Raw genomic sequence first — 23,891 nt, 5'->3', positions numbered from 1 at the left:
TAATATTCCCAACGTTACAGTGCATTTGCAAATATTTTGCCGTGTTCCGACAAAGTTTTTTTTGGGCGTTGCCAGCGCGTAAACAGCTAGGGTTCGGTTTCTGCACTGCTTTTAGTTTCATAATGCACTCTTGTTAAAACTTCCTCGGCACAGTGCTTTATGTTATTTTGATCAGAAATAGCACATGCCAAAAATTTTGAACGCGCATGCTACTGCAACACAGTACGTATATACGAGCTAGGGCTCGCATGAAATTGATTCCCTCAATACGTGGGAGGATAAGCCGTTTTTTTTTTCTTTTTTACTGTGACCATTTCTCACCCACTAAACAGTATTGTAAGGGTGTGCTCGGCGCAATGCAGCATTAGCAACATTTTTTTTTTAAATAAAATACGCTTAATAACATTGCCTTATATCAAGTTTATCAACAGAGTTCCACGCTTCAGTTTTGCGCAGTGGCAAATGATCACGCGACAATTGCCTTCAAGGTATACAGGAAACAGTTATTATTTTAATAAGTCTTCGATTTCGCTCTCGCGCGTGACACACTTATAACTCGACATGCATGCACAATCTGTTCAACAGATCGAGATATAAACAGCCAAGCAAATAGAAAGGTATGTAGTATGTAGTTTTCAATATCGCTGAACATAGCGAACCGTAAAGGTGAAGTATCCTGTTGCATGGCATCTTTTCCAGCAAAGTTTGTGTAGTTCACTGCAGAAAGGAGTGTTCTTCGAGGGGGGCGAATTCATTCCGCGGCCAACTATGCAGTCACGTACAACGACGCTCTTTGACGTTAATGTTTCCCACACGGAATTCAAAAATATACGAAATTCCCGGAGTTGCTCACCAGAAACGTTCGGTTACTGGTGAGCTACTCTCTGGCATCTGCATGAGGCGTTCAAAAAGCGACGAAGTACTTCTAGGGACCGTGGCACTGCTAAATGTCCGGCCGCGCTCTGCATTCAACGCGCCTGCACCCAAAGCGCTTGGAAGGGATATGGCGGCGAGAGGTCTCGTGATGCGAGTAAGCCAATCGCGTCGGCGGCGGCGCGCGGAAAACAGATGCCATACTCTGAAAATTTTCTAGTGACTCTACGCCCTTCGAGCCCTTCGCGCCATCTCGCTAGTGAAAACGAAAACACGCTGAAGCACCACCGATCTCTGAGTGCCGCAACCGGTAAATGGTGTGTATAAATAGCTCGCCGTTCGTGTAGTAAAGAACGTGCCGCCTGCGGCCGAGTCGTTTCGCTCCGCACGCCTCGGAGAGAAAGGTCATAAGTTCGACTCCCGGTGACGGAACCTTTTCTTCTCGTTTTGCTTTGCCATCTGCTAGGCTAATGTTTTACAACATCATATCCGTGATGGAAGTACTTCAGTGGAGCCGTGGGGAACCCCTGCATAAAACACTTTCGTGTTAAAAACCGACGTCACAGCCTCGGCAGTGCATTTTTGGGTTTGTCACGCAAGTTAGAACCGCCCAGATGGGATTATGGCGGCGCCCAGGGAGCCTTCGCTGACAAGGGATATAGTGTTCTAACATTACACAGCAGTCTCGCTCGCGACCCGCCACTGTGATCTAGTGATTATGGTGCTCGACTGCTGATGCGAAGGTCGCGGTATCGAATCCCGGCCATGGCAGCCAGATTTTCGGTGGAGGCGAAAATGCTTTGAGGCCTGTGTGCTTAGATTTAGGCACACTTAAAGAATCTCAGATGGTCCAAATTTCCGGAGCCCTTGTCTACGGCGTCTGTCATAATCATATCGTGGTTCTGGGTCGTTAAATCCAACAATTATACTATGTATTCTCGCGCACACGATATACAGCCAGAGGGAGCGATCGCGTTTCATCACGTGCGCTCAAGGTCATGGGGTGCGCTGATGTAACCTCTTTCCCCCTTGCCATCCCTCTTGCCTGCTTCGTTCATCTGCAACCATAGCGCAATAAAGAACACGGAACAAGGAAGTGACCAGGACAAGCGCTTGTCCTGGTCACTTATTTATTGCGCTATGGTTGCGGATGAACGTTGAATGACCAACACGCCCAAACGTTCTCCCTTCTTGCCTGGTGATAGGGGTCGTAGACATCGTCGCGGTTATGTTGCTTTTTGTGTACGTGTGTCATTGGCTGCGATATTGCAATAAACTTGAAAAATGAGTTCAAAACTATATTTAATTATGTACCTCTTCCGTCAGTTGATGAACTTTAGCGTAAGTTAAGTGGACATAGTTTAAAACTCATATTTAAAAAGAGTAAGCTGCGTTACGAAACACCTCAATTGATACGACCGGCAGAAGTCTCTGTTTTTCATTAAAGAGCTTTGTCTCTCTCTCTTCAATTGACGAAGTCGAGAAGGCACTCTCTGATAATAACACAGGCATTTACGGCACTTAGTCTCAATTTCCCTGCTGTGTCAAAGTGGTATTTCGGTAAGTTTATTTTGGTAAGTGGTATTTCGGTAAGACCCGCCGCGGTGGTCTAGTGGTTATGGTGCTCGACTGCTGACCCAGAGGTCGCGGGATGGAATCCCGCCCGCGGCGGCCGCATTTCGATGGAGGCGAAATTGTAGAGACCCTTGTACTTACATTTAGGTGCACGTTAAATAACCCCCAAGGGATCGAAATTCCCGGAGACCTCCACTACGGCTTTACTCATTACCATACCGTGTTCTCTGACGTAAAACCCCAACAAGTATTACTAATATATTATTACGGCGTGTCCCACAACTTGAAACGGGCCAGTGCAACTTGAAATAGGCCAGTATAAGGGTAGTCTTCCCTGCCCCGAAAAAAACTAGCCTAGGTGAGCTATAATAAAAACTCACCGGGTATGCATTCGCCGAAGACGACCCGAAGGCGAAAGCCTTCCGGTGGAGCTATATCACCGTGCAATTTTTACCACGCGAATGCCGCTTTGCTTTGTTTTTCTCTTTTTTTTTAATAGAGCGAGCGCCGAAAGGGCGAAGTGAGTGCGGTCACGTGATACTTACGCTTCAACTACGCAGATACGAAGGGAAGGCGTAGCTTCATTCCGGTCGCTCCACCGGCTTTTTTCCAAGTGCGTACGAGACGTAAGGCCTTCGCCTTATAAAATTTCCACGGCGTTCATACGCTCATGGTGTAACCGGAGCTGTTCACAGACCCTTGGCACCACCAAACCAAAATAACAACAAATAAAAACAATAAACTGATGAGTATAATTGACAAGCCGCTGTAGTTATCTTACCGAATGGTAGGGGTGTGCGAATATTCGAAAGTTTCGAATATTCGTCGAATATTACATTCGAAATATTCGTATTCGATTCGAAAATCGTGTATTCGAAAAGTTTCGAATATTCGATAACTTCGAATATTCGAAAAATTCGAATATGCGATTCGATTATCATGCATAAAATAACTCGTCTTCCACATTTCTGATGCGTTTGTATAGCTAAAAACGTTGCCGAGAGGAGCGATAAACATCGTAAGTACGCGGAGGCACGATATCTGCCTGCGGCGAGCGCCCCAATACGTATGATTTATTGCTGGTGCATCTCCTACGTGCAGCGCTGTTGGCGATCATGTAACCGTACATTTTCAATATTATGCGGCCGTAACGTGCCGCACTACCACTCGTTCACTATGCGGGACCACTTCTGGAGAAAGACAGTGACCCATGTGACTGGTGGCGGACTGTAGGCACCTTCAGATACCCCAGTCTGGCAAAGCTTTGCCCCATGTACCTCCCTATACCAGCCACTTCTGTTCCAAGCGAGCGTGCCTTTTCAGTGGCAGAGGGGGGGGGGGGTGTCTCTGTTAGAAGGAAGCGCCTGCTGCCTGATCATGTGGAGCAACTCATATTTCTTCATGATAACATCTAGTCATTACTTTCATTGTGCCGTGATATTTGCTTGTGTTGTGATGTGCATTGTGCTAGCCTGGACATTGTGTTCTGGACATAGCAGTGTATGTTATGTTGCCAGTTAGGCTGTTAATTTTTTTTTTCAAATAGCTACATGTTAAATAAAATATTGTAACTGTGGAGGCATTTTTCCTTTGATATTCGATATTCGATTCGATATTCGAAGGTGGCTATTCGTATTCGATTCGTATTCGAAAAATTTGATATTCGCACACCCCTACCGAATGGACGTTTTTATAAGCGCACACTGACTTATCGAATGCTGCTTCCCGACCATTTCTCGACACTGATGGCTGTTTCTCCCGCACACGACAGTCCTCGGCACTCGTGGGCAAGGCTTCCTGGCTGCTCAAGTGGGCTTTCGTCGGGTGCTCCCTGTTCTCCGTCGTGGAGCTGCTGCAGAGGCCCCACTTGGCACCGCGGCGACCGGTGTGCTTCACACTTTGTGACATCGGCTATCTGGTGAGACTTAAAAGAGAAACACCTTCGTAACTCGTATTCACTCCTACAGTTCAATTCGCAAGACTTTGCCAACAGTAATATAAAGCTTATAACGAGAGGAAGTTGAGCTACAGGTGATACTATTTCTAACGAAACCCGGTTTTTTTAATTTCCCATAGCGAAGAAATTTCCATTACCCAGAAGGTACCCACAGGGTTCAATGTTGTCATCAACTCAAATTTGTGAAGCTGTCGTGGCACTAAGCCGGATTTAACGACGTTTTGTCGGAAATAAATGACTAGAAAATGGAGTTATTTCTTTCTAATGTTCAAACGCACGGGATTTTCTTCGGGTGTGGGTTGTAACGCGATCGCGTTTAAACATCCAGCTGCCCTAGTCATGTCAGTCAGTAAATGAACTTTATTCATATTCTGACGGGACTCCACGCCGCGCCCATGCTCGGAACCACGGAGTTAACAGTCGGTAGCGCTTTTACACACCAAATGGCGGCAGGGGCGGTTTGTGATCCCTGTAAATGATCCCACAGGAACACAGTGCTTGCTTTCGTTGTTTAATGCTTTGTGCGACAGATGGCACTGATCGTCTCCTTGCAACTTTCTTTCTAAGCCTGGTCGCACAACCACTGCATTCGTTCTCGCCGTCTATGCACTTGTCATAGCTTCATGAGACGGTCTACTTCGCCTGTATCATCCTGACGTGGGAGGCTTCCCGTCCAGGCTGCCCCCGCGGACTTTTCACACGCGCAGGCGTGCGTTAGTGGTAAACAAAAAAATGCCGTGGTAGCTTTCGGGTGTCGCTACGTTACAATTTTAGATTTCGAAAGAGCGCAAAAATCTTTCCCGATTTTACGAACTACCCGATTTAACAAAGTAATTGGGGCGCGGCCATCACTTCGTTAAATCGTGTTTTAAAGTTAGTTGGTAAGTATTCATCACGATAGAGGGTGGTAAGTATTCATCACGAAACACGGACACATTGGCAAAGGACGAGACAGCATAAGCGCCCAGTGTCATCTGGAAGCGCGCAAAGTGACGGAAAAGAAGGTAGACACAAAACTCATCTGCGCATGCTTAGGTACGGAGTGCCACCTGTCACTCGGGAACACATGCCCTACTGACTGGTGGCACATGGAGTATAAAAGGTTGTTGCCCGGAGGACACGTGCCGGAGGATCATCATCTAAATTATCATTGTATTTTCGCAATTGTAAGTGCACGGCCCAATTCGATGGGTTCGCCGTTTTATGCAGCTCATACGCATAGTGCGCATGAGCTGAACTTCTGCGCACGCGCTTTAAGCGAAACGCGGCGCTGTTAGACCATAGCTGATACGTACGCAACGCCGTTACGGACGCAACGTACGCGGTACTAAAACTTTCTATTATAGTGGAAGTTCGCTGCTAGCAGGCAGCCCAATTAAAATGTTATTGCTGCTGCATGCATGTGACAGCCCTTAGGGCGTTTCCTTAATTTACTTCCTCCACTATGCAGTATGGTAGGGGATGAAGGAGAGGGCGTGAAGGAAGGAAAAAGATGAGGAGGCAGCGTCACGTGATTCCGCCAGCACATGGAAGAAGAAGAAACTTGGGAGGGAGCATTACGTCGCGCAGCCAGCCTTGGTAGGCGAACGCTTCGTGGTTTCTAGCTGTGTCGGCCAAACACGAGACATAATGCGTGAAAAACACGCAAAAAATAAAATTGGCCGGAAGACTTTGGGGTTCGGTGCCCGGTGGTTTTTAAGCGAAGCGCGCTTGATCGACCGGCTCACGGAGGAGGTTCGAAAACAATAGGAAACCGAAACCGGAAGTACAAAAACCTACCGCGTGCTCTCACGTTTTGGTCACGTGTTGGGCCGACACAGTAGGCTTAGGTCGCGTTCCACAACGCTCCCTCCTAAACGTTTCCTTCCTCCATGAAGTTGGCAAGCCAACCTCCTCTGACGCCGCGTCTGCCGCTCTGTGCGCGGTACCTCCTGGGTAGGATTAGGCCTCACTCAGAGCCCACAGCAGGCGCAACCAAAACGAGCCGACCAATGGTAGCGCTTGCATATCACGTGATTAGGGCTAGTCTCTTCGTATTTTTATCACTAGGGCTCAAGGTTCTTACGCGACGCTCCCTCCTAGTCTTTTTCTTTCCTCCTTGGTGATGCGGGGCCAATTTCGAGTTCCTGTAGTTCATAACAGAGGAGCTGCTCTAGGGATGGGCCTGACAACAGGTGAGTGTCCCCGTCGCATGTAACGCTCCGCTTCTCAGATGTACCCATAGATGGCGTAATTACCTCGGTCGTTGACGAAGCGGTAGCCGCACTGCGAAACAGAGAAGGGCGGCCCGAGCGTGAATAGGGCCTCACGTCACTGCAGCAGGGGCATGTGTGGCAGGGGCTGCCGCACGTCCTGTCCCGCGCATCTGTGCTCTATAAATAATGTAGTCAGACACCCGCACAAAATGTCACAGAAAACCACAAGGGAAACGCAGGAGAACCGCAGTTCTGCTGTTTCTGCAGAGTTCACACTGGGTAGAACTGGGGCGCTCCGTGAACTGGGGCACGTCTTCTTTTTTTCGCTGCTGGCTCTTCGTGATTCAGTGTCCCCTTTATTTCAGGTTTGCAACGTCGTCACAATCGTCTTACTCGTCGTGGTCATTGTCCTTGTTTTCAATGGTTCCAAGGAAGCAGCCACGGAATGTGTCGTGGTCGTCATATTTGTGAGTAGAACACCACGCTGTCACCGAAATGTCACATGGTCTCTTACTTCTGTAACGGAACACGTGATTGTATTATGTTCATAAACGTGTGCCCTAATTAGCCAAGCAAGTAGCCTATAGTTCTCCCTCAATGTTGTCACACTGCGACGGCAACAAGCGAAACTAAATAGCGAGTGCGCATGAAAAAAAAAATGCTTATGGACTCGGTAAGCAGGCTAGGAACACTTCCTTGCGCACCATAGGTTGGTGGTCTCAGTCCTCATTGCCCGCTCATCCGAGCAAAAAGAAGTACTATTTCGCTTATGAACCAGAGGTTATCGCAGAAGCTGCGGTGGCGTATTACCATTACAACAGTGAAATTCGTCCAAATTGGCTTCAAGGTCTTGCAAGTTGGCATTGTGCCCTGCACGCGCGTTAAGAGCGCAAGGAAACGGTCTTGTATGTTGGCAGCGTATGTTGCTTCGTTGAGGATTTCGGTGTAGAGAATAGAAACGCCAAGAAGCACGCGAGCAGCGGTAAAAACGCTGATTCGGTATAAGCATACCGTTCTGTTCAGAACTATGTCGTGCGATGGAGACGTTTCCGTAAAACGGCAGCCTGTAGGAGAGAACCGCGCCTGCGGTAAAAATCCACTCGTTACCGTACCACGGACGCTTCGCAGAAGCCACTTATGAGAAAGAAAAAAAAGTCCTTTGACTCTTTTTTTCTGGCACGTACAGTATACTCTCACATATGCATACAACCGTCTTTATAGAGAACCGACAGGCAATCGCTTTATAGGGTATATCTGTGCATTTAAACCTAGGTATAGGGATGGCCGACAACTCTCTTTGCGACGTCTGCGGTATCGAGGTGGCTTTGCGGCGGAGCTTCTGCGACCATCCTCGCTACGCTGCGCAGAGACGATCACGCGCAATCGCTCATGCTCGCCTTGATCACAGACCGATGTCGCTAGCAATTATCCTCCGATGTCATCCCGAAAAGTCATCGAGAATTAAAGCAGCCAAGTCGTTGTTAAAATTCCTAGGGACAACAGGCTTGGACGAGCGGCTGTAGACTCATAGTGATGCCGCATGCCGCACAAGACTGCCGCTCTGTTCTGTGACGTTTTGTGTGTGCTGCCCCTCTCTTTCTCTCTTTCTTTACCCTTTCGGTCTTCCCCATCCCTTTCCCCTTTGCAGGGTTATGCTATAAATGCCGGTTGTGCTAAACTGGTTAACCCCTCTTCTTTTTTCCTTTCTTAAACCTGGGAGTGTTAACGCCGCTGGTGACTGTGGCGTAGGTTGCAGGTTTGGTCCCTGCTGGCGGCAAGCTGTCTTCTTGTCCACTTTAGTTTCGTCGCTTTTATATTGTAATTACCCCAAATAATGTCGCCTATACTTTCTTTGGTTTGATTGTCTGTTGGTGGTCATCAAGGTTGTGTCTAAGAAAGAAAAAAACGAGCCCTTAAATTCCACTTCTATCGTTCCTCTTTAATGATAGTTAGAATATGTGAGACTTATACACGTGCCGTGAATGAGTCAAAGGATTCTTTCTTTTCTTAGAGTGGCCGGCGTGTGCAAGCCAAGTCATCTGGTGCCACCGGCGCGCCGCGTGCTTTCAATCTCTGTGAAAGTTTCAAAGAATCAAATAACGTGATATATACGTTGAAATGAACGCTTTGATCTCTAAACTACAGTTTGGGAGGACCAGTAAATAATGAGTATTGATAATTAGGAGGAGATGAGAAATAAAAGCATTTTCTTTCAGAACGACGATACAAACAAAAAAATCACAGCATATCCACGGAGTGAATGATGATGAGTGGGCGAAGCTGCGGAGGTTCATCGGTAAACCGTGAATCTTCCGTGAATTCTGCCCAGTACATCATCACCGACGTGAAATCGGGCGCGTTTATACTAAAGGTTCGATGAGAGTTATGCCGACTTGCAGCTCACTTTAATTTTACATGTAAGCTGTGAATTTTGATTGTTTAGAAAACCATTGCTTTAGAAAACATCTGGCGTCTTTCGTTAAGCAGCTGGCGTCTTTTCGTTTTGCTTTAGAAACATCTGGCGTTCTTTCGTTTTGCTTTTAGAAAACATCTGGCGTCTATCATTGGTTTATTTCATCAATCAACGGCGTTTTGAACAAAATTTTTATTGTTTAATCACGCACAGGAGAAATCTCACCAGGCACTACCTTGGAGGTAAACAATGGCTGCTAATGGGAATGAGAGACAGAAGAAGTCGGCTTTTAGCTAACACTTACACTTCTACTTCTACTAACGTTTCCTACTGGAACATGCCAATGGCTGCTAATGGGGAATGAGAGACAGAAGAATTCGGCTTTTAGTTAACGCGCACGCTGCGAATTTTTTATTGTTCAACAACGCACAGGAAAAATCTCCCACCGACACCACCTTGGAGGTCAAGATCTGGTACTAGCGTTACGACTGGTTACGCACTACGACTACGAGGGACGAACGGGTGCCGCTTTAAGGAGCTTCGCCCCTAAAAGCTCTATCGTCTATGACGGTGAGGTGTGCACACATGGACGAAATAGAAGAGGAACAGACAATGCGCACACGTTACGCCGGCAGACCCGCCACGTTAAAGTAAAAAATTATATAAACGCTACAGGCCAAAACACGTATCGATGTTTGTGAAGGTGGGGCACTCGGCGACGGTGATCACAAGGAAGGAGGAGCGAACACTATTGACAGAAACCAGCAAGTTTAGTAGGCCTCCCGTGAGGGGACGTCAAGGGCTTCAGTGCCTCGACAACACGCCGAACTTTTTTTAGTCGGAGCTGGTTAAGGTCGAGGTTAGTGGTAAATTCCTGCGGAGCCTCACGCTGCTTCTATCGAGTATGTTCCACAGAAGTTGGGCAAGCCGATCCCCTCAAAATGGAGAAGTCGTAGTCCAGAGTTCGACGAATATTCGTCTGGTCAGGTAGCATGATGAGCAAGAAGACGAGGTCACTGACCAAGTCAATGTGAGATGTTTTCGGATCCGTACGGGTTCCTTGATCACATGCACTAAGCCTAGTGTGATCGAGGCTTAGTGTGATCAAGGAACCCTTACGGGTCCCGAAGCGTCTCTGTGTCTTCACATTGACTTGGTCAGTGACCGCGTCTTCTTGCTCATGAAGAAGCTGCGTATAACTAGAATGTTCGACGACGGCTAAAGTTGTGCGCTCTCCGGAAGGCAGATAGATAGATAGATAGATAGATAGATAGATAGATAGATAGATAGATAGATAGATAGATAGATAGATAGATAGATAGATAGATAGATAGATAGATAGATAGATAGATAGATAGATAGATAGATAGATAGATAGATAGATAGATAGATAGATAGATAGATAGATAGATAGATAGATAGATAGATAGATAGATAGATAGATAGATAGATAGATAGATAGATAGATAGACGGACGGACGGACGGATGGGCGGGCGGGCGGGCGGATAGTGTTCAAACCAAAGGGCAGGCATATGAAAGAAGTGCAAACACTCGGTGTGTCATTGAAGATACAGTACTTCTCGGGATTCCACTTGGGCAATATGTGCAAACAGCCTCTTCGTGAATTGTGCGCGCCTCAGTCACAAGGTAGAGCAGCTCGCTGTACGTTACTGGGGTTGCGAGAATTGTTCCGTTACTTGGAATAGCAATACCTGGCTTTCGTGTAGGCTGATGGTGGCAGAACTGCTAGAGCAAAGTCAAGCAACGAAATAGCAATACGAAGCCACCAGCTCCGCTGTTTAACCAGTCTTCGCGACATTAAGTCAGTGAAGTTGGTTGAATTCTTTTTAGGAGCTGGCTCGCCAGGTTCTTAATCCGGGGAAGTCCCGCGCCGTACGCGTAACCTTAGTTTCAGAGGCGACCGCTACAGGCGCAGCTCGCGCGAAAGAGAAGTCTTCTTCCTCTTGTTCTTCGAGCGCCTTGATTATGGTATTAACGCAGGCAAAACCACATATAGCTTAGCCAACTGTAGCATGCGGCGCTCGCTCCACTCCGGCAGTGCGTTCCGATACTAATAGCATGAACGAAGAAGACAAGGCAGCGGAGCGGAGGGCTCGCAAGACAGCAGCACGCGGGCTCGCCACCAAGACCCTGCGGTGAGAGCTCGCGAGGCCGCAGAGAGACGTCAGCGTCATCCGGACCTGAGCACAACAACCTGGGCACAATCGCTACTATAACAACGTGTGACGTCTTTATATGACAGTAGAGGACTTGTACGGAGCATTCACGGTTTACCCGATTATCTCCGAGCCAGCTCCTCAATCATCATTCACTTCGTGGATATAGCGTGGATTTTTTTATATCATTAATAATCAGCAAAAAAAAAGCGATACGTGACCCACTATAGCTGCAAAATAAGCCATTCCTGCGGTCATAGAAGGTGGCCATCTATCTTTCTCTAGTATCATATTAATATAAGCTAGGTGGGCGAGTTGATAATTCACAGGAAATGAACCAAACAAAGAGAGCGACTACGATGAAAGAAGTATAGGTGAACACAGCGCAGTGCATGCTTCTTCGTGTTTTTCATTTTCGCGTGTTCTGAATAAATATCATTCTCAAATGCGTTTTATTCTGTCTGTCGAGCCGTGCAGCTGTGGCGTAGTGTTTGGAACATCGGGCTTCGGTGCTGGTGGCCCGGAGTTTAAATCTAAAAGCTGTGGGAACATTTTTAGCATGCTGATTTGTATTTATCCAGTGTAGATATGCAATGCGCTTAAGTCGCTCACGGGCAGGCACGCATGTATGTGACGTCATTCGCTGCTATACGCATTTGAGCCGCACCCGCTCGGGCAGGTGTTACATACCCGGTCGGTCGGTCGGTCCGAGGTGCCAGATAAAAAGTCACAGGTTCGCCGCAAGGGCGAAGCAGTGAAGCGATAGCAAAAAAAAAAAAAACAAAACGGAATGTCACACGAAGAACCAGAAGCAGCTCGATACTTGCAGCGTACCGCTGAAGCACAAAGAAGGACGCCCTAAACGAACGCACATGCATGCACAGGACAAGCGTGAACTAACAACTGTCACAGTTGTTACGCCAATGTGCTTGAGCAACAGGCTGCAAGTGTTGACAATGGAGAATCAGACGCTTGCTTGCTTGACCCTTAATTCTTGGCTATTACCCACTACGGGGGATTGGCCATGAAACCAGCGGTTAATATAAGTGGGGAAATTGAGAATTTAGACGCTCTTAGATATTTCTTCTTACTTTAAAATGCGGCGCGTGGAGTGGCCCTCTGCGTCTGCTACCGCAGGGGGTGTCTGATGTTTTTAAATGCCAAGCATTTCTGCTTGGCATTTAAAAGCATTTTTTTTTGAGCGTATCTATCTATCTATCTATCTATCTATCTATCTATCTATCTATCTATCTATCTATCTATCTATCTATCTATCTATCTATCTATCTATCTATCTATCTATCTATCTATCTATCTATCTATCTATCTATCTATCTATCTATCTATCTATCTATCTATCTATCTATCTATCTATCTATCTATCTATCTATCTATCTATCTATCTATCTATCTATCTATCTATCTATCTATCTATCTATCTATCTATCTATCTATCTATCTATCTATCTATCTATCTATCTATCTATCTATCTATCTATCTATCTATCTATCCATCTATCTAGTCGCCTACGACTTTGTGCTCTCCTGGCCGTTTCGTTAATAGGATTTACACCAAAATTAGTATGGCGAAACATGACTTTATGACGAAAATAAATGACAGGTCATAACATGAAAATCATGATATGCATGTCATGAACGACGTGATTTACATGCCACTGTTTTGGTGCTCTTGCGGCCGTTTCGTGAGTTTGCTATATACCAAAATTGGTATGGCGTGACAAGAGTGTATGACGAACATAAGGGACAGTTCCTAACGTGCAAATCATGACACGCATGTCATGCACAGTTTGACTTACGTGTCACGCTCATGGTGCACTGGCGGCCGTTTCGCTAGCCTTATATACACCAAAATAGGTATCTCGTGACGTAACTGTGTGACGAACATAAATAACTGGAATTATCATGAAAATCATGATACCCATGTCATATACATCATGACTTACGTGCCACGCTCATGGTGCGCTGGCGTCCGTTTTGCTAGCTTGATATACACCAAAATTTGTATCGCGCGACGTGACTGTGTGAAGAACACAAATAACAGGTGGTAACATGAAAATCATGACACGCATGTCATGCACAGTATGACTTACGTGCCATGCTCATGGTGCGCTGGCGGCCGTTTCGCTAGCTTGATATAGACCAAAATTGGTATTGCGCGACGTCTGTGTTGCGAACATAAAGAACAGGTGGTAACACGAAAATCATGACATGCATGTCATGCAGGTATGATTTAGACGCTACGCTCATGGTGCACTTGCGGCCATTTGTTAACTGGATATATAGCTAAATTGGTATGGCATGACAGGAGTGCCGAACATAGATAGCAGGTCGCGCATCCTATATATGTAGCAGAATATATGTTTCATTAGCATGGCATATACCAGATTGTACACGCATGCATGTATGACAATCTCGCGATATATGGCGAACTAGATGTCACGACATGAATGCCTTCATTAGCCTCAATGACAAACAAGACGATGTAAGCAGCTGTTTGCTGGCTGCTTCGCATTACATCGATTCCCAAACTGCGTGGGATCTGCCGATCTTTTTTCCTTCCACATCCCGAGTGGGTACAGAAAATGGCCACTTTGTCGTGCGCTTCTCAAGGGCAGTATTCGAAATGAAAGAAAATTAGGAGCGCTGCGTCTGCAAGTGTCGACAATGGAGAATCAGACGCTCTGAGATATTTCTTTTTGTTTTAAACTGTGGCGCGTGGAGTTACCCCTGCGTCTCCAGCCATACGGGGGCGTCTGTTTGCTTGCTTGCTTGATCCTTGCATTTGGCTCACATCCACACCGGGGGATTGGCCAAGAAGTCTGTTGCAAGGTGTTCCCGGTGTTCTTTCTTTTTGTTTCCTTCCACATCACGCGTGGGTACAGAAAAGGGCCACTTTGTCGTGCGCGACTCAAGGACAGTTTTCAAATTGAAAGAAAATTAGGAGCGTTGCGTGCTCACGCTCCTCCGAGATTTGCTTGCCACCAGCGGTACATGGTGTATATAAATAGCTCGCCGTTATTTCGCTGGCGCATACATGGCGTGTGGCTGAGTTGTCTAACGCAGCGCGCTGGAGAGCGAGTGGTTGCTGGTTCGAATCCGCGGTCGGGTACTTCAGAATTTTTTTCTTCTGCTTTATTTTTCTTTGTGCCTTTATATATATATATATATATATATATATATATATATATATATATATATATATATATATATATATATATAGTGGCCATATAATTGCTATCGCAAAAACAAGAGGGAAGCAGGGAAGCTGAAGCAGAAAGGTGCGTGTCAGAAGGAGTGGAGGTTCTTTTGAAGTGTGGACAGAAGCAATGTCTAATACCAGTTAAACAGACGAAGGGTTACTTGAGAAATAATTCGCTAACCCTGCTTCCCTCTGATAAGGAAGGAGGCTTTTTAGTGTTAAAGAAGGCCGCGTTCATGTCGAAAACCAAGGAAGAAATTTTACAGACTTTCACTTTCAGAGGTGTTTCCCTGAAAAAAAGTAAAAACAGACGCTGCGAAGTTATGTAAAAAATTATCTCTGCACGATTTGGTTAAATCCACTGACAAAAGCAAACGTTTGAGCCTGCATGTGTTTTTTAGCGCAAAAACTTATAAAGTAGACGCATCGCTAAGGCTCATTATTTCAGAAAGCGCCACCTGGCAAAAAAGCGTTTCCTTGTTTTTACAAAAGAAAATAAACCTGTTGAACGTACATGGCCCATTTCTTGTGCGGAAGTCGGATGACGTTGTTTCGTTTTTACAAAAGTGCAATGACAAAACCTACATAGTATGCTCTTTTGATGTCATAGACCTAGTTATTCTTTGCGCATCAGGAACTTATGCTCTGTATTGAAAATTGTGTCGACAAATACGGTGCTGCTGCGTATCAAAATGAGACAGCGCTTTCAGTACAAGGTTTTTTGGAGCCTTTAAAAATGCACCTCGAGTCGACATTGATGACGTGGGAAGATAAGCCCTACACCCAAACTAACGGCGTATGTATTGTATCCTGCGTAGCTCCTATCTTAAGTGACCTTTTCTTAGCGCAGCTTGATAGGCGTGTGCATGAACAACTGCAAATGTCAAGGTTAGCCAAAATATTCCGTTACGTAGACCGCTTTTTAATAATTTTTGATACGGACGTAATGGGCTTAGAGCCAGTAATGTTTCAGGTTCATGAAAAAATTCGGGACTGTTTTAGACCGCTGGTGCTAACCTTTCAAATGCCGGTGGACGGAGCTATCAAGTTTTTAGATGTCAAACTTCGTTTTTTCAAGGATCACATTTGCTGGGCGTATGAGCCACGTGCTTGTAAGCCACTTCTTCCGTTTGACTCAGCGCATTCAAAGCTCGTAAAAAAATCCATTGCTTTGACGTGCTTCACGAACGTAATAAACAAGTCATGTTTGCATTTGATGACAGAAAGTTAAAAAAACAGGTAAACCGTCTTGAAGCAGCAGGTTACCCGAAGCATGTGCTAATTTCCGTAGCGGAATCAATTCTAAAAAAGATAAAGGAAAACAGAAAGGATGGCCAAGAGGAAACAAAAGAAAGAATGGGAAAAACACCCTCATAGCTTACATTCACCGGCTAGCGCATAACTTGAAAAAGATAGGAAAACACACCAATGTAGAAGTTGTATTTTCTGTGCCTCAAAAATTGTTCACAGTGTGTTCAAAAGTGAACGAAACGGGAAGACAGCCACAGCCTTGTCCCATAAAGCATGTAAATCAGTTTGTAAACTGCCGACAGTAGAGACTGCAGTGCCGCCTTGGAGTCGCAGAAAATCGACCACCTTTTTCTCATTTGGTCGTTAATGAAAAGCAGCGCGGCGCGAAGCGCTTTGAGCTCTGCTGCTGTCGATGTTGTTGGGTGAGCCGTCCCGAACTCGGTAGTTGTGGCGATCGTTGGAATCACTACCGCCGCTGTTGAACTGCTCGGTAGGACGGAGCCGTCGGTGTAGACGTGAGTCGAGTCGTGATACTTCTCGTGCAATAGAAGTAAAGCGAGCTGTTTAAGAGCTGGTGCTGACAGGTCTTGTTTTTTCTGCACGCCTGGTATTGTCAGGTCGATGATTGGTTGTTTCAGGCATCATGGAGGAACCGAAGGTCTCGCCGCCGGTGTCGACTTTACGCCGCGATCCACACGAACAGTTGGTATTTGAGACCGCCGAGATGTTCCACCACCTAACCGACACCGTATTACATTTCAATGGCTACCAAGTCACTGTGGGATTATCGGTCATGAACGGGCCGATCAAGCTGCCCGTTCAGCCCATACAGAGGACCGCGACCTGTCGATACCTCTTGCTAGGACAGACGCTGCTCGGAAGCTCCGCATGCTCGCTCGCCAATGCACCATGTCAAATTGGAATGAGCCACATTTCATGCATGCACGACTACGCTCTTTTGATCCCACGTTAAGCCTTCGACTGCCATCAAGACTTCGCCGAGGTGACGCTACCGTTCTGTGTAGATTATAGCTGGGCGTCGCGTTTACCCATGCGTATGCATTCCGCATAGGGATGGCCGACACCACCGCCTGTGTACACTGCGGAGACGAAGAAACAATTCGGCATGTTCTGTGTGACTGTCCGGAACACAGCACACAGAGACAATCTCTTTGCCATGCTTTCAGTAAGTCAGACGACCAGCCTCTATTAGAAGAAAGACTACTACGCCATCGTATGGACATAACGTCGCAGAAGAAGGCTTTACAAGAACTACTAGCCTTCCTGCGATCCACTGGCCTGTCAGAGCGCCTCTTAGCGGAACGCTCTTGTGTGTGTGTGGTTGTGGTTGTTTTTCTTATTATTTATTTTCTCTCTCTCGCTTTCAACCCCCAATTCCCCAACCCCAGTGCAGGGTAGCATACCGGATACAAACTTCTCGTTAACCTCCCTGCCTTCCTCTGCTCTTTCTCTCTCTCTTGTAAACTGCATTGAGGGCGTTGTCTATTCAATGCCACTGTCCTGTGAAAGTAAATGTATAGGGCAAACAGGAAGATGCCTGAATGAGCGAATGAAGGAGCATAACTACAATGTAAATAGAGCAATTAGTGGCCACCTAGGCCTCCATTGCAGAGATTGTGGCTGCAGACCAATCTTTTCCGAAACAAAAGTTGTAGCAAGTAGCAAACATTATAGAACTAGGGGAATGATCGAAGCTGCAGAGATAGAACATGTCAAGAACAACTGTGTGAGCATGCCATCTCTAACCCTGTCAAAGAAAGAAATAGATTTTTTGAACCGTAGGTGATATGCACAGCGCGTGCTTGTGGCGATCAGTGATGATGCACGTCGATAAGATATGGGCACCAGTGAAGCATGTTTGTTTTTCTTTCGGTTTTTCTTTCTATTTGACTGTTAAGGTATATAGTATATGCGCCCACATGTCAGATAGTCAGCGCTGTTGTTGTGCCTTCTTCGTCTTGTGTCCTGTCTCAATTTTGCGCTGTTTTCTCGCCTGTTTAACCATGGACCAACTAGCCCAAGCATCGAACATAGTATTCGGCTACAACTGCTGTATCTGTAAGCGAAGAAATATTGTTCTTTAAAATGCTATTTATAAAGTGACATATGTTCAAGATGTTGAAGTTCGTTACGATTTCATCATACGTCTTCTGCAAGTGGGCGTGTTTGCGTTGACAGGTGTGGCTCATATCCAGCGCTGTCATGCAACGCAGCAAAGGCATGTGCGCCTCCAACTTGTTCTGCACATTGCACGCAATTTACTTCGTCGCCTCTGTGAACGACCTCTTGTGTCTCAAAGACTTGACTTTTGCACAGGTGAGGGGTATTTCTTGCCTTTTAAGCTTCTCAAACCCGAGCGCTAAAGCAAAAAGACTACAATTACAGCAAAAGAAAATAATAAAAATAAATAAATAAAGAAATAATATTCGAGAGCAGCTACGTAACGTGGGATTGCTCATAGGCACACTAAAATGAAACAATCAAACTACTTAAACTGATGAATTATTCTTTAAAAGCTATAGTGTCGTTCATTTTACCGTCATTTGTTTATTATTAAAAGGGAAAATGAAGGACAAATTTTCTCTTTTAATTTCGCGCCGACATCTCTGCACATGTGTGCCAGCTGACGTCACGCATTTCAAAGCGTTTTTTTCCGTATTTTGTTTACATTGGCTCAACGAAAATTTCCGAAACTTGGCACATTAAGTCTCTTGCCCCATCAGAGGACAGTATGCTTCATTTTTATTGACTAAGAGCTACGCGAGCCCTAGTAGATGCCGTCAAAATCTATGCTAACACAGAGAGTCTGTGCAGGAACTTCAACCTGGCGTCGCCGCGTGCATTTTTATTTTTGTGGGTTTTCTCTCTTAGCAATCGTCTGCACACGGCCAGAGTTGTGATTTCGACGTTATGAAAGGGTAATTTAATTTAATAATACGAGAAAGATCACTTTTCTGTACTGTGTGCCTCTAAACAAGCCTTGCCGCGCCACGTTATTCGAGCACGAATTCTTCCGGATGCGTGCGGCGTTTTCCATGTGAAATACGTTTCGACTTCTTTTCAGCTTCGTGCTGCAAAACAAACGGGTGTCGATTGTTGCGTCCATGAGCTTTACTCGAGCTTGCGAGCTTCCGCAGAACTTATTTGCTAATTATGTGTCAGTCACAAATGTAAAAAGAAAACTGAAGTACAAATCCTACAATTTTGTCAAAACAATAACAAGCGACCTTATACAATTATCTTAGCCATATACAGCGGCTAATATTTATTTATTATAGTATGCTTTGAGGCATACCTACGTCTTGAGCACTTTTAAAAATCCTCGAAAAGATTCTAACACTTCCGCGTACTTTGTAAACTCATATATCACATTTGTCCACCAGGTGCTCCAATTAACGGACGCGGAGTCCACAGAGTTGAACTTCGTGTTCTAGTGTTTTTGAAACTTTTCACATTTTGGTAATTGCGGTAAAGAAACTGTTGTTCAATTTAACTGGTGTGCACTAAATTGTAATATTTTTTTGTTCTTTTAAATGCAATGATTTTCATTCAAGTTAGTACGAGATTGTTTAATGATAACGTTTGTAGATTTCAGATTTAACTTACTAGAGTAATCGGAGCTTTGCTAACAGCAAAATTTTCTCTCAGACGCAAAATGTCGTCGCTTCTGAAGGAAAGTCGGTCGAGTAAATATGGGACGCAACTAAATTTATTCTTGCAGTTTAGAACTGTATCGATCCTTCCAGGAAGCTGTCAACGTCAGTCCGGATAAGTTGTCGTGGGCGACCACATTGCGTTCACTGTCGATGGCAGCCGCACTGGGGAGCTTATTATTCGCCTGTTTTCGAAGCAGTCCAGTCTACGACAAGGATGGTGTTATGGTGAGAGCTCAGGTGAGTTCATTTCTTGGGAGTGAAAATGTGAAAATATGAATAGGATACTGCGAATGGCGATAGTAATGGCACAGGAATAAATGGGCGGTAATTTTACGAACAAAATCCGCAATACAATATGAGAAAGAAAGTAGTGTTATTTATATACGCACACGTAATATATATATATATATATATATATATATATATATATATATATATATATATATATATATATATATATATATATATATATATATGAGTGAGAAGAAGGACTCACGCACGAAATGTAGTTTTATTAACGTTTCGGCTGGTGGGCCAGCCTTCGTCAGAATGAATGTACTGCCTGTGACAGACACTATTTATAAGTGTGTAGCACAATCAAACGTGCTTAGGTGCAACACAAGAGCAACAGGTGCAACATAATCAAAACGTGCATCGAAAGAAACAAGTGCAACACAGTAAAACGTGTATCGAGTGCTACACAACAGGTGCAACACAAAAAAACGTTCACCGAGAGCAGCAGGTGCAAAAATGTGTATCCAGATCAACAGGTACAATGGTGCAACACAATAAAACGTGCATCGAGTGTAACACAACGGGTGCAACACAAAAAAACGTTCATCTAGAGCAACAGGTGCAAAAATGTGCATCCAGAGCAACAGGTGCAAAAATGTGTATCCAGATCAACAGGTACAATGGTGCAACACAATAAAACGTGCATCGAGTGCTACACAACAGGTGCAAGACAAAAAAAATGTTCATCGATAGTAACCGGTGCAAAAATGTGCATCCAGAGCAGCAGGTACAATGATGCCGCGCATCGAGGGCGACAGGTGTCATTCGCAGTGCGAGCAACACCTGTTAATGAGCGCAACGCTGTGAATAACAATAGGAACGCGCTGCGCGAGAACAACAAGTGGTGGGCGCATGGTGAACACAATACTGTGAATAACAATAGGAGCGTGCTACGCATCGAGGACAACAAGTTATGGGCGTGTGGTGAACATAAAACAGCGAATAACAATAGGAATGTGCTGCGCATTAAGAACAGCAAGTGAAGAGCGCATGGTGAATACAATGCAGTTGATAGGCAAGAGGAATAGGAACAAAGACGAGTTTGTGCCAGCAATGAGGTGTGCACTGTGCACTAGGCAAGTATGCTAGCCAACCTACCCGCGTTCTCGTTTAAGCCGCAAGAAACCGTGTTGCACTTGTGAATTAAAAATGACTCGCGCATTTCGCGTTTATAATGTGACGCAAATCCTGAGTCCAATATAGTCGCCGTAAATGATTCAAAGGTCTGTCCGGTGCTGGCGACGTGTCTAGATATTGGCAAATGAAGCATGGAGTGCACATGCGCTCTGTGGTTATTGAAACGGTAGCGAAATGCATTTTCGGTTTGACCGATATACTGCAACTTGCAGATGGAGCACTCAAGCAAATAAACCACATTATCTGTCTCACACGAAAAATCGCCACGAATTTTCAAGCTAAAACCATTGGCGGTGCTTTTAGCCACACTACAGTGGTGGTCGTCATCTGAGTGCATACTTTGCATCGAGGTTTGTGACATGGATGGCAACCAGCGTGTGGAATGTAGTTGTTTCGAACTTTGGAGGACGTGAGGATATCCTGCAGATTACTGCAACGTCGATACACGGCGCGGGGTGGCTCGGGAAAAACTTTCTTTAAATGCTCGCTTTGAGTCAGCATGTTGTAATGTTTCCTCAGAATTGCTGCCACATTGGGCGCTGAGGCGCTATGCGTGAGGACAAGGTTAGCGCTATTCAGGCTACGGGGACGTCTCTCGGCGTTGATAAGCGTTTTACGGTCAAGCTTGTCTGCGCGTGCCACAGCGTCATCAATAATCTGAGCGGGGTACTTTTGTTTTAGAAGGGAAACACGTAGTTTATCGCAGCTAGCACTCAAGTCTGCCTGCTGTGAGCAAATGCGTTTAAAACGGACTGCTTGACTATATGGGATGCTTGATTTACAATGTTTAAGGTGACTACTGTTGAAATGAAGATTGCTGTCGATCAGTAGGCTTCTGATAAAGCTTAGTCAATAGGTTCCCGTTCCTCAGGCTTACAGTGACGTCAAGGAAGTTAATAGTTTCCGCCGAGTAGGTGTGCATGAAGGATATAGATGGGTGAACGTTATTAAAATCCGATATAAATGCGCGAAGTTGAGATTCACCATGTGGCCAAATAAAAAAGATGTCGTCAATGAACCTCTTGTAGCATAGCGGTTTTAAATGGCGACTGCGTAAAAATTGCTCTTCAAGCCTCCCCATAAATATGTTTGCATAGTTCGGTCCAATCTTAGTTCCCATAGAAGTGCCGCTAACCTGTAGGTAGTGGACTTCGTTAAACACGAAATTGTTCAGCTGGAGAATCATTTCAAGTAGTGTCGCTAGGGTAGGGCTGTCTATTGGCTTATCGCCGGAAAATTTGTCGTACGTCTCAACAACCGCCAAGATGCCGTCCGAATGAGGGATGTTTGTGTACAGGGACGATACGTCCAGTATTACAAGGAAGGAACCATTAGGCACGGCAACCTCATTAATTGCCGACAAAAAGTGGTTCGTGTCCCTCACGAAAGACTGAAATGTTGCTGGAATGTTACGAATTAGCGAGTCAACATAACAAGACAGGTTTTCTGTCACCGTTCCGTTAGCTGAAACAATGGGGCGGCCGGGATTGTTTGGCTTATGAATTTTTGGCAGCATATAAAATCGGCCTGTAGATGGACTTAGAGGGACCAGTGTTGTGGCTGCCTTATCACAAAATTTTTTCTCTGAAGAGTACAGTAATGCTAAAACTAGAAGCAGCACGAAGAAAACGACGACAAAAATAGGAACACACACAACAGGACTAGCGCTGAACTGCCAACTGAATGTTTATTGAAGAATCACCACTTATAGCTATGCCACCAAAAACGCCTTGTCACACAAAAAACGCCACAAAAAATCAACGATTGCGGACATGCGTATTGCTAAACTAACAGGTGTTTATCGAGAAAAGATCTCTCATGAGTAGTTAAACTAAGTGACGCCGCGCTGACACACTTATCTCCAGCTTTATTGATAAAATAAGCTTCCACGATTTCTCTTTCTTTTTTGGATTTTCCAAACGTCAAAAAACTAGCTTGCCCGAACTTGGGTGTGCATGCGCATTTTTTACAGTGCGAGGCTAGATGGCTGCCATAGCCATTTTTGACATTGTTCTTATGTTGCCTGGCCCTATCATTAAAGCATTGCCCAGTTTGTCCGATGTACACTCTCCCACAACTTAATGGTATCTCATAAACAACATCAGAGGTGCACTTGGTGAACTTCGTTTCATGGTTAGTAGTACATATCATTTGTTTTCGACCTTTCATAGCATTACACAGCGTTGAAAGTTTACGAGGAGCAGAAAATACGAGGTTGACTTGGTGACTGTTGGCCACTTTCTTCAGGTTATGCGATAACCTGTGCACATATGGTATCACATGAAACGGTCTCTTGTTTTTTTCTTGCTCATCAGTTTTTCTTCCTGAACGTTTCAATCTTTGTAGCTAAGAATAATACCATACAGTTTTTGGTCGTTAATATTTCTTTTCTTGAGTCTAATGAACATGTCTGCTGGGAGTATCGACCCAGATCTAAGAAAGGCATCCTTCTGTATGAGAACCCCAGGTGGCTGAAATTTCCGGAGCCCTCCACTACGGCGTCTCTCATAATCATATGGTGGTTTTGGGACGTTAAACCCCAACAATTATTATATTATAATGCCGCCACAGTGCCGTTTGCGCGACTTAGAAGCTGATTCGAAAACACGGGAAGCTATTGTTTGGTGATACAGTGTGCATGCAGTAGTAACTCGCTGTTTATCCACAGGTGCGACGCCATGCGAGTGATGAAACGCTTTCACCGCTTGCGAAGTGCGTGGGCGCTGCAGTATACAGGTGAGTTAAATTCATTCTTGCCCCGTGGTCGCTTTTTATTCGGTTCTTGAGACGTTGCTCTTTATCTTTGTCCAATGTTACACCGCACAGTTCATTGAAACACATGCACGCAGATGGACGACAGAATGATAGATGAAATTTGAAATAGTAAGGTGGCTCATGATGTGAGAAAGTGCGAGAAGTATTTTGGACTTTATGTAGAGTTGTTATTCCCGCTCGTTACGCGAGAAATACGTTTTGTTTTAAAGTGAAATGGGGTACTGGCAACTCCTGCTTTTCCTCTCGTCCTTCTTGGCCTGCATAATTAAAAAAAAAAAGAAACTATAGCGCAAGTTACTACTTTCAAGCCAATCAGCTCTCTGTTTGCGATGATTGCGTTGGCATG

The 23,891-nt window shown here is 45.2% G+C and overlaps 1 protein-coding gene across 1 annotated transcript in view; it reads left to right on the top strand.

Moving 5' to 3' along the window:
- Window positions 1–23,891, top strand: part of LOC119399230 (ATP-binding cassette sub-family C member 2) — an 85,309-nt gene that overhangs the window by 2,970 nt on the left and 58,448 nt on the right. Inside the window, exons 2-6 of the mRNA XM_049417584.1 lie at window positions 4,220–4,366; window positions 6,966–7,067; window positions 17,862–17,999; window positions 19,430–19,576; window positions 20,353–20,477. Coding sequence (XP_049273541.1) covers window positions 4,220–4,366; window positions 6,966–7,067; window positions 17,862–17,999; window positions 19,430–19,576; window positions 20,353–20,477 — 659 coding nt within the window. The remainder of the gene's footprint in view (window positions 1–4,219; window positions 4,367–6,965; window positions 7,068–17,861; window positions 18,000–19,429; window positions 19,577–20,352; window positions 20,478–23,891) is intronic.

The sequence above is a fragment of the Rhipicephalus sanguineus genome, chromosome 7 (genome assembly GCF_013339695.2).
Source record: "Rhipicephalus sanguineus isolate Rsan-2018 chromosome 7, BIME_Rsan_1.4, whole genome shotgun sequence".
Classification (NCBI taxonomy): Eukaryota; Metazoa; Arthropoda; class Arachnida; order Ixodida; family Ixodidae; genus Rhipicephalus; species Rhipicephalus sanguineus.
The sequence above is the reverse complement of the archived record's forward strand: the minus strand, read 5'-3'. Positions and strand labels throughout refer to the sequence as shown.